The following is an 11,791-nucleotide window of genomic DNA, read 5'->3' as shown; positions in this document are numbered from 1 at the left end:
TGGGGGTCCCAGCCCCTGTGCTGCCCCAGGACCTGAGCATGTCGGAGGAGGATCAGATGATGAGGGCCATCGCCATGTCCCTGGGCCAGGACATCCCCATGGAGCAGCGCGCCGAGTCCCCGGAGGTGGGAGCGGCCTGGGGACCCCCAATCCCCATTTCCCACCCCCAATCCCCATTTCCCACCCCCAATCCCCATTTCCCACCCGCCAAATCCCCATTTCCCACCCCCTAAACCCCCATTTCCCCCCCCCTTTCCCCCCATTCCCCCCATTTCCCACCCCCCAAACCCCTCCATTTCCCCCATTTCCCACCCCCCAAACCCCATTTCCCACCCCCCAAAGCCCTGTTTCCCCCCCATTCCCCCCATTTCCCCCCCCATTTCCCACCCCCCAAACCCCATTCCCCCCCATTTCCACCCCCCAAACCCCATTTCCCCCTCTCCAAACCCCATTTCCCCCCCATTTCCCACCCCCAAACCCCATTTCCCCCCATTTCCCACCCCCAAACCCCCCATTCCCCCCCATTTCCCCCCCCTCCAACCCCCATTTCCCCCCTCTCCAAACCCCATTTCCCCCCCATTTCCCACCCCCCAAACCCCATTCCCCCCATTTCCCCCCCATTCCCCCCCCTCCAACCCCCATCCCCCCCTCCCCAAACCCCACCCTCCCCCTCTCTTTCTCCCCTCACCCCCTCCCCCCTGCCCAGGAGGCCGCGTGCCGCAAGGAGGAGGAGGAGCGGCGGGCGCGGGAGCGCCAGGAGGAGGAGGAGGCCAAGTGCCTGGAGAAGTTCGAGGGGGCCGAGCCGCTGGAGCCGGCCGAGCTGGGCGCCTTCACGGACGCCATGCTGCCCCGGCTGCTCGCAGCTGCTGGACGAGCTGCCCGACACCGTGTACCGCGTCTGCGACCTGCTCATGACGGCCGTGCGCCGCAACGGCCCGGCCTACCGCGACAGCGTGCTCAAGCAGGTGGTGCAGCAGGTAGGGATGGGCTTGGAGCGCTTAAACCCAGCCTAAAACTGCCCTGAGATCGCCTAAACCCACCCTGAGATCCCTGAACCCACCCTGAGATCCCTGAACCCACCCTGAGATCCCTGAACCCACCCTGAGCCCTGTGAGAGCCCTGGGCCACAACGGCCCGGCCTACCGCGACTCGGTGCTCAAGCAGGTGGTGCAGCAGGTAGGGATGGGCTTAGAGCGCTTAAACCCAGCCTAAAACTGCCCTGAGACCTACCTGAGATCCCTGAACCCACCCTGAGATCCCTGAACCCACCCTGAGATCCCTGAACCCACCCTGAGCCCTGTGAGAGCCGTGCGCCGCAACGGCCCGGCCTAGCGCGACTCGGTGCTCAAGCAGGTGGTGCAGCAGGTAGGGATGGGCTTAGAGCGCTTAAACCCAGCCTAAAACTGCCCTAAAACTGCCCTGAGATCCCTGAACCCACCCTGAGATCCCTGAACCCACCCTGAGCCCTGTGAGAGCCGTGCGCCGCAACGGCCCGGCCTACCGCGACAGCGTGCTCAAGCAGGTGGTGCAGCAGGTAGGGATGGGCTTGGAGCGCTTAAACCCAGCCTAAAACTGCCCTGAGACCTACCTGAGATCCCTGAACCCACCCTGAGATCCCTGAACCCACCCTGAGATCCCTGAACCCACCCTGAGATCCCTGAACCCACCCTGAGCCCTGTGAGAGCCGTGCGCCGCAACGGCCCGGCCTAGCGCGACTCGGTGCTCAAGCAGGTGGTGCAGCAGGTAGGGACGGGCTTGGAGTGCTTAAACCCAGCCTAAATCTGCCCTAAAACTGCCCTAAAACTGCCCTGAGATCCCTGAACCCACCCTGAGACCCCTAAACCCACCCTGAGCCCCCTAGGCCCTGTGAGAGCCGTGCGCCGCAACGGCCCGGCCTAGCGCAACTCGGTGCTCAAGCAGGTGGTGCAGCAGGTAGGGATGGGCTTGGAGCGCTTAAACCCAGCCTAAAACTGCCCTAAAACTGCCCTGAGATCCCTGAACCCACCCTGAGATCCCTGAACCCACCCTGAGCCCTGTGAGAGCCGTGCGCCGCAACGGCCCGGCCTACCGCGACTCGGTGCTCAAGCAGGTGGTGCAGCAGGTAGGGATGGGCTTGGAGCGCTTAAACCCAGCCTAAAACTGCCCTGAGATCGCCTAAACCCACCCTGAGATCCCTGAACCCACCCTGAGATCCCTGAGCCCTGTGAGAGCCGTGCGCCGCAACGGCCCGGCCTAGCGCGACAGCGTGCTCAAGCAGGTGGTGCAGCAGGTAGGGATGGGCTTAGAGCGCTTAAACCCAGCCTAAAACTGCCCTGAGATCGCCTAAACCCACCCTGAGATCCCTGAACCCACCCTGAGATCCCTGAACCCACCCTGAGCCCTGTGAGAGCTGTGTGCCACAACGGCCCGGCCTAGCGCGACAGCGTGCTCAAGCAGGTGGTGCAGCAGGTAGGGATGGGCTTCGAGCGCTTAAACCCAGCCTAAAACTGCCCTGAGACCCACCTGAGACCCCTAAACCCACCCTGAGATCCCTGAACCCACCCTGAGCCCTGTGAGAGCCGTGCGCCGCAACGGCCCGGCCTACCGTGACAGCGTGCTCAAGCAGGTGGTGCAGCAGGTAGGGATGGGCTTGAAGTGCTTAAACCTAGCCTAAAACTGCCCTGAGAGCTACCTGAGATCCCTGAACCCACCCTGAGACCCCTGAACCTGCCCTGAGATCCCTGAGCCCTGTGAGAGCCGTGCGCCGCAACGGCCGGGCCTAGTGCGACTCAGTGCTCAAGCAGGTGGTGCAGCAGGTAGGGATGGGCTTGGAGTGCTTAAACCCAGCCTAAAACTGCCCTGAGATCGCCTAAACCCACCCTGAGATCCCTGAACCCACCCTGAGCCCTGTGAGAGCCGTGCGCCGCAACGGCCCGGCCTAGCGCGACAGCGTGCTCAAGCAGGTGGTGCAGCAGGTAGGGATGGGCTTGGAGTGCTTAAACCCAGCCTAAAACTGCCCTGAGATCGCCTAAACCCACCCTGAGATCCCTGAACCCACCCTGAGCCCTGTGAGAGCCGTGCGCCGCAACGGCCCGGCCTACCGCGACTCGGTGCTCAAGCAGGTGGTGCAGCAGGTAGGGATGGGCTTGGAGCGCTTAAACCCAGCCTAAAACTGCCCTAAACCCATCCTGAGATCCCCTAAGCCTGCCCTGAACCCACCCTGAGATCCCTGAAGAGCCGTGCGCCGCAACGGCCCGGCCTAGCGCGACAGCGTGCTCAAGCAGGTGGTGCAGCAGGTAGGGATGGGCTTGGAGTGTTTAAACCCAGCCTAAAACTGTCCTAAAACTGCCCTGAGAACCCTGAACCCACCCTGAGACCCCCTAAACCCACTTGAGACACCTGAACCTGCCCGCTGAGCCCCCTGAGCCCTGTGAGAGCCCTGGGCCACAACGGCCCGGCCTAGCGCGACTCAGTGCTCGAGCAGGTGGTGCAGCAGGTAGGGATGGGCTTAGAGCACTTAAACCTGCCCTAAACCCACCCTAAAACTGCCCTGAGACCCTTAAACCCACCTGAGACCCTCTGGGCCCTCTGAGCCCCCTGACGTGCTCGTGAGGGCCGTGGGTACAATGGCCCCGTGTACCTGAACCCCCCGAGACCCCCTGACCCCCCAAAGCCGCCCCGAGAGAGACCCCCTGACCCCCAGGTGTGGGAGGTGCCCCCACTGACCCCCATTGACCCCCTGACCCCCACTGACCCCCAGGTGTGGGAGGTGCCCACACTGACCCCCACTGACCCCCATTGACCCCCTGACCCCCACTGACCCCCAGGTGTGGGATGCGGCCACCATGTCCCACTGACCACTGACCCCCAGGTGTGGGAGGCGGCCGATGTCCTCATCAAGGCGGCCGTGCCCCACTGACCCCACTGACCACCCTGAACCCCCCTGACCCCCCTGACCACCCTGAACCCCCCTGACCCACTGACCACTCTGGCCCCCCCTGATGCAGGGGGCGGCCAATGTCCTCATCAAGGCGGCCGTGCCGCTGACCCCCCTCACCCCACTGACCACCCTGACCCCCCTGACCCCACTGACCCCCCGACCCACAGGTGTGGGAGGCGGCCGATGTGCTCATCAAGGCGGCCGTGCCACTGACCCCACTGACCCCACTGACCACCCTGACCACCCTGAACCCCCCTGACCCCCCTCACCCCCCTCACCCCACTGACCACCCTGACCCAATGACCCCACTGACCCCCCTGAACCCTCCTTGACCCCCCTGACCCCCTGACCCCCCTCACCCCACTGACCACCCTGACCCCACTGACCCCCCTGACCCCACTGATCCCACTGACCCCCCTGAACCCCCAGGTGTGGGAGGTGCCCCTCTGACCCCCCTGACCCCCTGACCCACAGGTGTGGGAGGCGGCCGATGTGCTCATCAAGGCGGCCGTGCCGCTGACCACCCTGAACCCCCCTGACCCCACTGACCCCCCTGACCCCCAGGTGTGAGAGGTGACTCCCTGACCCCCCTGACCCCACTGACCCCCCTGACCCCCCTGAACCCCCCTGACCCCCATGACCCCACTGACCCCCCTGACCCTCCTGAACCCCCCTGACCCCCCTGGCCCCCTGACCCACAGGTGTGGGAGGCGGCCGATGTGCTCATCAAGGCGGCCGTGCCACTGACCCCCCTCACCCCACTGACCACCCTGACCACCCTGAACCCCCCTGACCCCCCTCACCCCCCTCACCCCACTGACCCCCCTGACCCCCCTCACCCCCCTCACCCCCCTCACCCCCCTCACCCCACTGACCACCCTGACCCACAGGTGTGGGAGGCGGCCGATGTGCTCATCAAGGCGGCCGTGCCGCTGACCACCAGCGACACCAAGACGGTGTCGGAGTGGATCAGCCAGATGGCCACGCTGCCCCAGGCCTCCAACCTGGCCACGCGCATCCTGCTGCTCACGCTGCTCTTTGAGGTACCCGCAGCTGGGAGGGGGCACCCCAAAGCCTGGGAGGGCACCCCAAAACCTGGGAGGGCACCCCAAAACCTGGGGGGCACCCCTAAAGCTGGGAGGGCACCCCTAAAGCTGGGAGGGCACCCCAAAGCCTGGGGGGTACCCCAAAACCTGGAGGGCACCCCAAAGCCTGGCAGGCACCCCAAAACCTGGGGGGTACCCCTAAACCTGGAGGGCACCCCTAAAGCTGGGAGGGCACCCCTAAAGCTGGGAGGGCATCCCTAAAGCTGGGAGGGCATCCCAAAGCCTGGCAGGCACCCCAAAACCTGGGGGGTACCCCTAAACCTGGAGGGCACCCCTAAAGCTGGGAGGGCACCCCTAAAGCTGGGAGGGCATCCCTAAAGCTGGGAGGGCATCCCAAAGCCTGGCAGGCACCCCAAAGCCTGGGGGGTACCCCTAAAGCTGGGAGGGGGCACCCCAAAGCCTGGAGGGCACCCCAAAAGCTGGGGGGACACCCCAAAGCCTGGCGGGCACCTCCAAGCCTGGGGGGCACCCCAAAGCCTGGCGGGCATCCCAAAGCCTAGGGGTACCCCTAAAGCTGGGAGAGGGCACCTCTGAACCTGAGGGGGGACCCCTAAAACCTGGGAGGACACCCCAAAACCTGGGGGGGCACCCCTAAAGCTGGGAGGGGGCACCCCAAAGGCTGGCGGGCACCTCAAAACCTGGGGGGTGCCCCTAAATCTGGGAGGGCACCTCTAAACCTGGGAGGGGGCACCCCTAAAGCTGGGAGGGCACCCCAAAGGCTGGGGGGCACCCCAGAGGTTGGGAGGGGGCACCCCTAAAGCTGGGAGGAGGCACCCCTAAAGCTGGATATTTCGGTGGATATTTGGGGTGTTTCAGTGGATATTTGGGGCTGTTTTGGGGCTGTTTCAGTGGATGTTTGGGGCTGTTTTGGGGTGTTTGGGGCTGTTTCGGTGGATTTTGGGCTGGTTTGGGGTGTTTGGGGCTGTTTCGGTGGATTTTGGGCTGTTTTGGGGTATTTCAGTGGATATTTGGGACTGGTTTGGGGCTATTTCAGGGCTGTTTCCGTGGATATTTGGGGCTGTTTCGGTGGGTTTTTGGGGCTGTTTCAGTGGGTTTTTGGGGCTGTTTCAATGGGTTTTTGGGGCTGTTTCGGTGGGTTTTTGGGGGTGCTGATGCTTTTGGGGTACCCCTGACCCCCCCCCCCCAGGAGCTGAAGCTGCCCTGTGCCCGTGTGGTGGAGTCCAGCTGCGTGCTGGTTTGGGGCTGTTTTGGGCTGTTTCAGTGGGTTTTTGGGGCTGTTTCAGTGGGTTTTTGGGGCTGTTTTGGTGGGTTTTTGGGGGTGCTGATGCTTTTGGGGTGCCCCTGCCCCCCCCCAGGAGCTGAAGCTGCCCTGTGCCCGCGTGGTGGAGTCCAGCTGCGTGCTGGACGTGCTGATCAAGCTGCTGGAGGTGGTGCAGCCGTGCCTGCAGGCGGCCAAGGAGCACAAGGAGGTGCAGACCCCCAAGTAAGGAGATCGGGGTGACCCCACCTCCTCCTGGACCCCCCCCCAGACACCCCAAAACCCCTCCCCAGATGCTCTCACAGCCCTTTTTCCCCTCTCCAACACCAGGTGGATCACCCCCGTGCTGCTGCTGATCGACTTCTACGAGAAGACGGCCGTGTCCTCCAAGCGCCGCGCGCAGATGAACAAGGTGTGGGGAGGTTTTGGGGGGTCCTGGGGGGGTTTTGGGGGCTCCTGGGGGAGTTTGAGGGGGCTGGGAGGGGACACAGGGGGCTCCTGGGGACTCACGGTGGGTCTGGGATGGGGGGGGAGCAGCCACGGGGAGTTTGGGATTTGTGGAGGGGAGATTTGGGATCGTGGGGGGGGAGAGGGTCCTGAGGGGGGCTGGGGTGGGGTGGGGTGGGGGGGTTTTGGGGTCCGGGGTGGGGGGGGGGGACACGGTGTTGTTGGGGGGGTCCTGGGGGGACGTTTCTGGGAGATGCAGGGTCCTGGGGTGGGGACGTGTGAGGGACACGGGGTCCTTGGGGTGAGGGGTCACAGGGGGGTCTGAGGGGACGCAGGGGGGACACACGGGGTGCTGGGGGGACACAGAGGGTGACACAGGGGTCTGAGGGGACACACGGGGTGCTGGAGGGACACAGAGGGTGCTGGGGGGACACACGGGGTGACACACGGGGTGCTGGAGGGACACACGGGGTGACACAGGGGTCTGAGGGGACACACGGGGTGCTGGGGGGACACAGAGGGTGCTGGGGGAACACAGGGGTGACACAGGGGTCTGAGGGGACACAGGGGTGACACACGGGGTGCTGGGGGGACACAGAGGGTGCTGGGGGGACACAGGGGTGACACACAGGGTGCTGGAGGGACACATGGGGGGACACAGGGGTCTGAGGGGACACACGGGGTGCTGGGGGGACACAGAGGGTGCTGGGGGGACACAGGGGTGACACACGGGGTGCTGGGGGGACACACGGGGTGACACAGGGGTCTGAGGGGACACACGGGGTGCTGGGGGGACACAGAGGGTGCTGAGGAGACACAGGGGTCTGAGGGGACACAGGGGGGACACAGGGGGTGCTGGGAACACAGGGAGTGACACAGGGGGTGCTGGGGGGACACCGGGGTGACACATGGGGTCTGAGGGGACACAGGGGTGACACAGGGGGTCTGAGGGGATGCAGGGGGGACACACGGGGTGCTGGGGGGACACATGGGGTCTGAGGGGGCACGGGTGACACGGGGTGCTGGGGACACAGGGGGTGACACAGGGTACTGGGGTGACACAGGGGTGACACAGGGTTCTGGGGACACAGGGGTGACACAGGGGGTCTGAGGGGACACAGGGTACTGGGGTGACACAGGGGTGACACAGGGAGTGCTGGGGTGACACAGGGGTGACACAGGGGTCTGGGGACACAGGGGTGACACAGGGGGGTCTCGGGACACCGGGGTGACACACGGGGTGCTGGGGTGACACAGGGGTGACACAGGGGGTGCTGGGGGAGACACACGGGGTGACAGAGCCTTGGGGACACAGGGGTGACACAGGGGGTGCTGGGGTGACACAGGGGTGACACAGGGGGTCCTGGGGGAGACACACGGGGTGACAGAGCCTTGGGGACACAGGGGTGACACAGGGGTACTGGGGACACAGGGGTGACACAGGGGGTGCTGGGGTGACACAGGGGTGACACAGGGGTGACACAGGGTGCTGGGGTGACACAGGGGTGACAGAGCCTTGGGGACACAGGGGTGACACAGGGGTACTGGGGACACAGGGGTGACACAGGGAGTGCTGGGGTGACACTGGAGTGACACACGGGGTCCTGGGGTGACACAGGGGTGACACACGGGGTCCTGGGGTGACACAGGGGTGACACACGGAGTCCTGGGGAGGGGCTTTGGGGTGCTGGGCACACAGGGTGTCCCTGGGAGGGGACAGTCTGACCGTGCCCACCCCGCCACGACCCAGCGCCGCTCTCAGCGATGCCCCGAGCGGGGTCGGGGGGCACAGGGGGGGCTCCAGGCCGCTGACCCCCCCCTCCCCTCCCAGTACCTGCAGGCGAGCGGCAACAACTGGCGCTGGTTCGACGACCGCTCGGGCCGCTGGTGCAGCTACAGCGCCAGCAACAACAGCACCATCGACGCGGCCTGGAGGGCCGGAGAGCCCAGCGTGCGCTTCACGGCCGGCCGGCGCCGCTACACCGTGCAGTTCACCACCATGGTGCAGGTACCGCGCTGGGCACGGCACGGGGGCGCGGGGACACGGCCTGGGGGCAGCCGGGGCACAGAGATACGGCCTGGGGGCACAGGGACATGGCCTGGGGGCAGCCGGGGTACAGGGACACAGCCCCAGGGCACAGGGACACGGCCTGGGGGCAGCCGGGGTACAGAGGTACGGCCCCAGGGCACAGGGACACGGCCTGGGGGCAGCCGGGGTACAGAGGTACGGCCCCGGGGCACAGAGGTACGGCCCCAGGGCACAGGGACACGGCCTGGAGGCAGCTGGGGTACAGGGACACAGCCCCAGGGTACAGGGGCATGGCCTGGGGGCACAGGGACACGGCCTGGGGGCAGCTGGGGTACAGAGGTACGGCCCCAGGGCACAGGGACACGGCCTGGGGGCAGCTGGGGTACAGAGGTACGGCCCCAGGGCACAGGGACACGGCCTGGGGGCAGCTGGGGTACAGAGGTACGGCCTGGGGGCACAGGGACACGGCCTGGGGGCAGCTGGGGTACAGAGGTACGGCCTGGGGGCACAGGGACACGGCCTGGGGGCAGCCGGGGTACAGAGGTACGGCCCCAGGGCACAGGGACATGGCCTGGGGGCAGCTGGGGTACAGGGACACAGCCCCAGGGCACAGGGACATGGCCTGGGGGCAGCTGGGGTACAGAGGTACGGCCCCAGGGCACAGGGACACGGCCTGGGGGCACAGGGACACGGCCTGGGGGCAGCCAGGGCACAGAGACACGGCCCCAGGGCACAGGGACATGGCCTGGGGGCACAGGGACACGGCCTGGGGGCAGCTGGGGTACAGAGATACAGCCCCAGGGCACAGGGACATGGACCCAGGGCACAGGGACACGGCCTGGGGGCAGCCAGGGCACAGAGACACGGCCCCAGGGCACAGGGACACGGCCTGGGGGCAGCTGGGGTACAGAGGTACGGCCCCAGGGCACAGGGACACGGCCTGGGGGCAGCTGGGGTACAGAGATACGGCCTGGGGGCACAGGGACACGGCCTGGGGGCAGCTGGGGTACAGGGACACAGCCCCAGGGCACAGGGACACGGCCTGGGGGCAGCTGGGGTACAGAGATACGGCCTGGGGGCACAGAGACATGGACCCAGGGACACAGAGACACAGCCCTGGGGGCACAGGGACACGGCCTGGGGGCAGCCAGAGCACAGGGACACGGCCCAGGGGACACAGGGACACGGCCCAGGAGTCAGCCGGGGCACGGGGGCACGGCCTGGGGTCAGCCAGGGCACAGGGACACGGCACCAGGGCACAGGGACACGGCCTGGGGGCAGCCAGGGCACGGGGGCACGGCCCCAGGGCACAGGGACACAGCCCCAGGGCACAGGGACACGGCCCCAGTGCACGGGGACACAGCCTGGGGGCAGCCAGGGCACAGAGACACGGCCCCAGGGCACAGGGACACAGCCCCAGGGCACAGGGACACGGCCTGGGGGCAGCCAGGGCACGGGGACACGGCCCCAGGGCACAGGGACACAGCCCCAGGGCACAGGGACACGGCCTGGGGGCAGCCGGGGCACGGGGACACGGCCCCAGGGCACAGGGACACAGCTCAGGGGTCAGCCAGGGCACAGGGACACGGCCCAGGGGTCAGCCGGGGCACGGGGGCACGGCCTGGGGTCAGCCAGGGCACAGGGACACGGCACCAGGGCACAGGGACACGGCCTGGGGGCAGCCAGGGCACAGGGACACGGCACCAGGGCACAGGGACATGGCCTGGGGGCAGCCAGGGCACGGGGACACGGCCCCAGTGAAGGGGGACATGACCCTAAGGGTGGGGGACACAGCCCTGGGGCCACCCAGCACAGGGGGACGCCCCCCAGTGTCACCCAGCTCAGGGGGACACCCCCCCATCACCCTGTGGGGGGGGGGGTCCCCTGTGCCGCCCATGGCCCCCCAGTGTCACCCACGGGGAGGGTCCCCAGTGTCACCCACAGGGAGGGTCCCCAGTGTCACCTGTGGCCCCCCAGTGTCACCCTGTGGGGAGAGTCCCTGGTGCCACCCCTGCCCCTCAGTGACACCCATGGAGAGGGTCCCCACTGTCACCCATGGCCCCCCAGTGTCACCCATGGGGGGGGGTCCCCACTGTCACCCATGGCCCCCCAGTGTCACCCATGGGGGGGGGTCCCCAGTGCCACCCATGGCCCCCCTGTGTCACCCATGGGGAGGGTTCCCAGTGTCACCCATGGCCCCCCTCTGTCACCCATGGGGGGGGGTTCCCCAGTGCCACCCCTGCCCCCTGTGTCACCCATGGGGAGAGTCCCCAGTGCCACCCATGGCCCCCCAGTGTCACCCATGGGGAGGATCCCCAGTGCCACCCCTGCCCCCTGTGTCACCCATGGGGAGAGTCCCCAGTGTCACCCATGGCCCCCCAGTGTCACCCATGGGGAGGGTCCGCAGTGCCACCCATGGTCCCCCCGTGTCACCTGTGGCCCCGTGGTGTCACCCTGTGGGGAGGATCCCCAGTGCCACCCCTGCCCCCCATGTCACCCATGAGGAGGGTCCCCAGTGTCACCCATGGCCCCCCAGTGTCACCCATGGCCCCCCAGTGTCACCCATGGCCCCCCAGTGTCACCTGTGGCCCCCTGGTGTCACCCATGGGGAGGATCCCTGGTGCCACCCCTGCCCCCCAGTGTCACCCATGGGGAGCGTCCCCAGTGTCACCCATGGCCCCCCAGTGCCACCCATGGGGGGGGGTCCCCACTGTCACCCATGGCCCCCCTGTGTCACCCATGGGGAGGGTCCCCGGTGCCAGCCATGGCCCCCCAGTGTCACCCATGGGGAGGGTCCCCGGTGCCAGCCCTGCCCCCCGTGTGACCCCCCCGTGTGACCCCCGTATGATCCCCGTGTGCCCCCTGTGACCCCCCCATGTGCCCCCCGTGTACCCCCTGTGTGACCCCCCTGTGTGCCCCCTGTGTGCCCCCCGTGTGACCCCCCTGTGTGACCCCCCCGTGTGACCCCCGTGTGCCCCCCTGTACCCCCTGTGTGACCCCCCCGTGTGCCCCCTGTGTGCCCTCCGTGTACCCCCTGTGTGACCCCCCCGTGTACCCCCTGTGTGACACCC

At 67.2% G+C, this 11,791-nt stretch overlaps 1 protein-coding gene across 1 annotated transcript in view; it reads left to right on the top strand.

Annotated features, from left to right (window-relative positions):
* Positions 1–11,791, top strand: part of HUWE1 (HECT, UBA and WWE domain containing E3 ubiquitin protein ligase 1) — a 120,657-nt gene that overhangs the window by 25,220 nt on the left and 83,646 nt on the right. The window contains 7 exon segments of the mRNA XM_068998119.1: positions 13–125; positions 707–847; positions 849–977; positions 4,810–4,962; positions 6,342–6,469; positions 6,575–6,656; positions 8,523–8,699. Coding sequence (XP_068854220.1) covers positions 13–125; positions 707–847; positions 849–977; positions 4,810–4,962; positions 6,342–6,469; positions 6,575–6,656; positions 8,523–8,699 — 923 coding nt within the window.

The sequence above is a fragment of the Aphelocoma coerulescens genome, chromosome 31 (genome assembly GCF_041296385.1).
Source record: "Aphelocoma coerulescens isolate FSJ_1873_10779 chromosome 31, UR_Acoe_1.0, whole genome shotgun sequence".
In the NCBI taxonomy this organism is placed as follows: Eukaryota; Metazoa; Chordata; class Aves; order Passeriformes; family Corvidae; genus Aphelocoma; species Aphelocoma coerulescens.
Note: the sequence above shows the minus strand (reverse complement) of the source record. Positions and strands in the feature narration are given on the sequence as shown.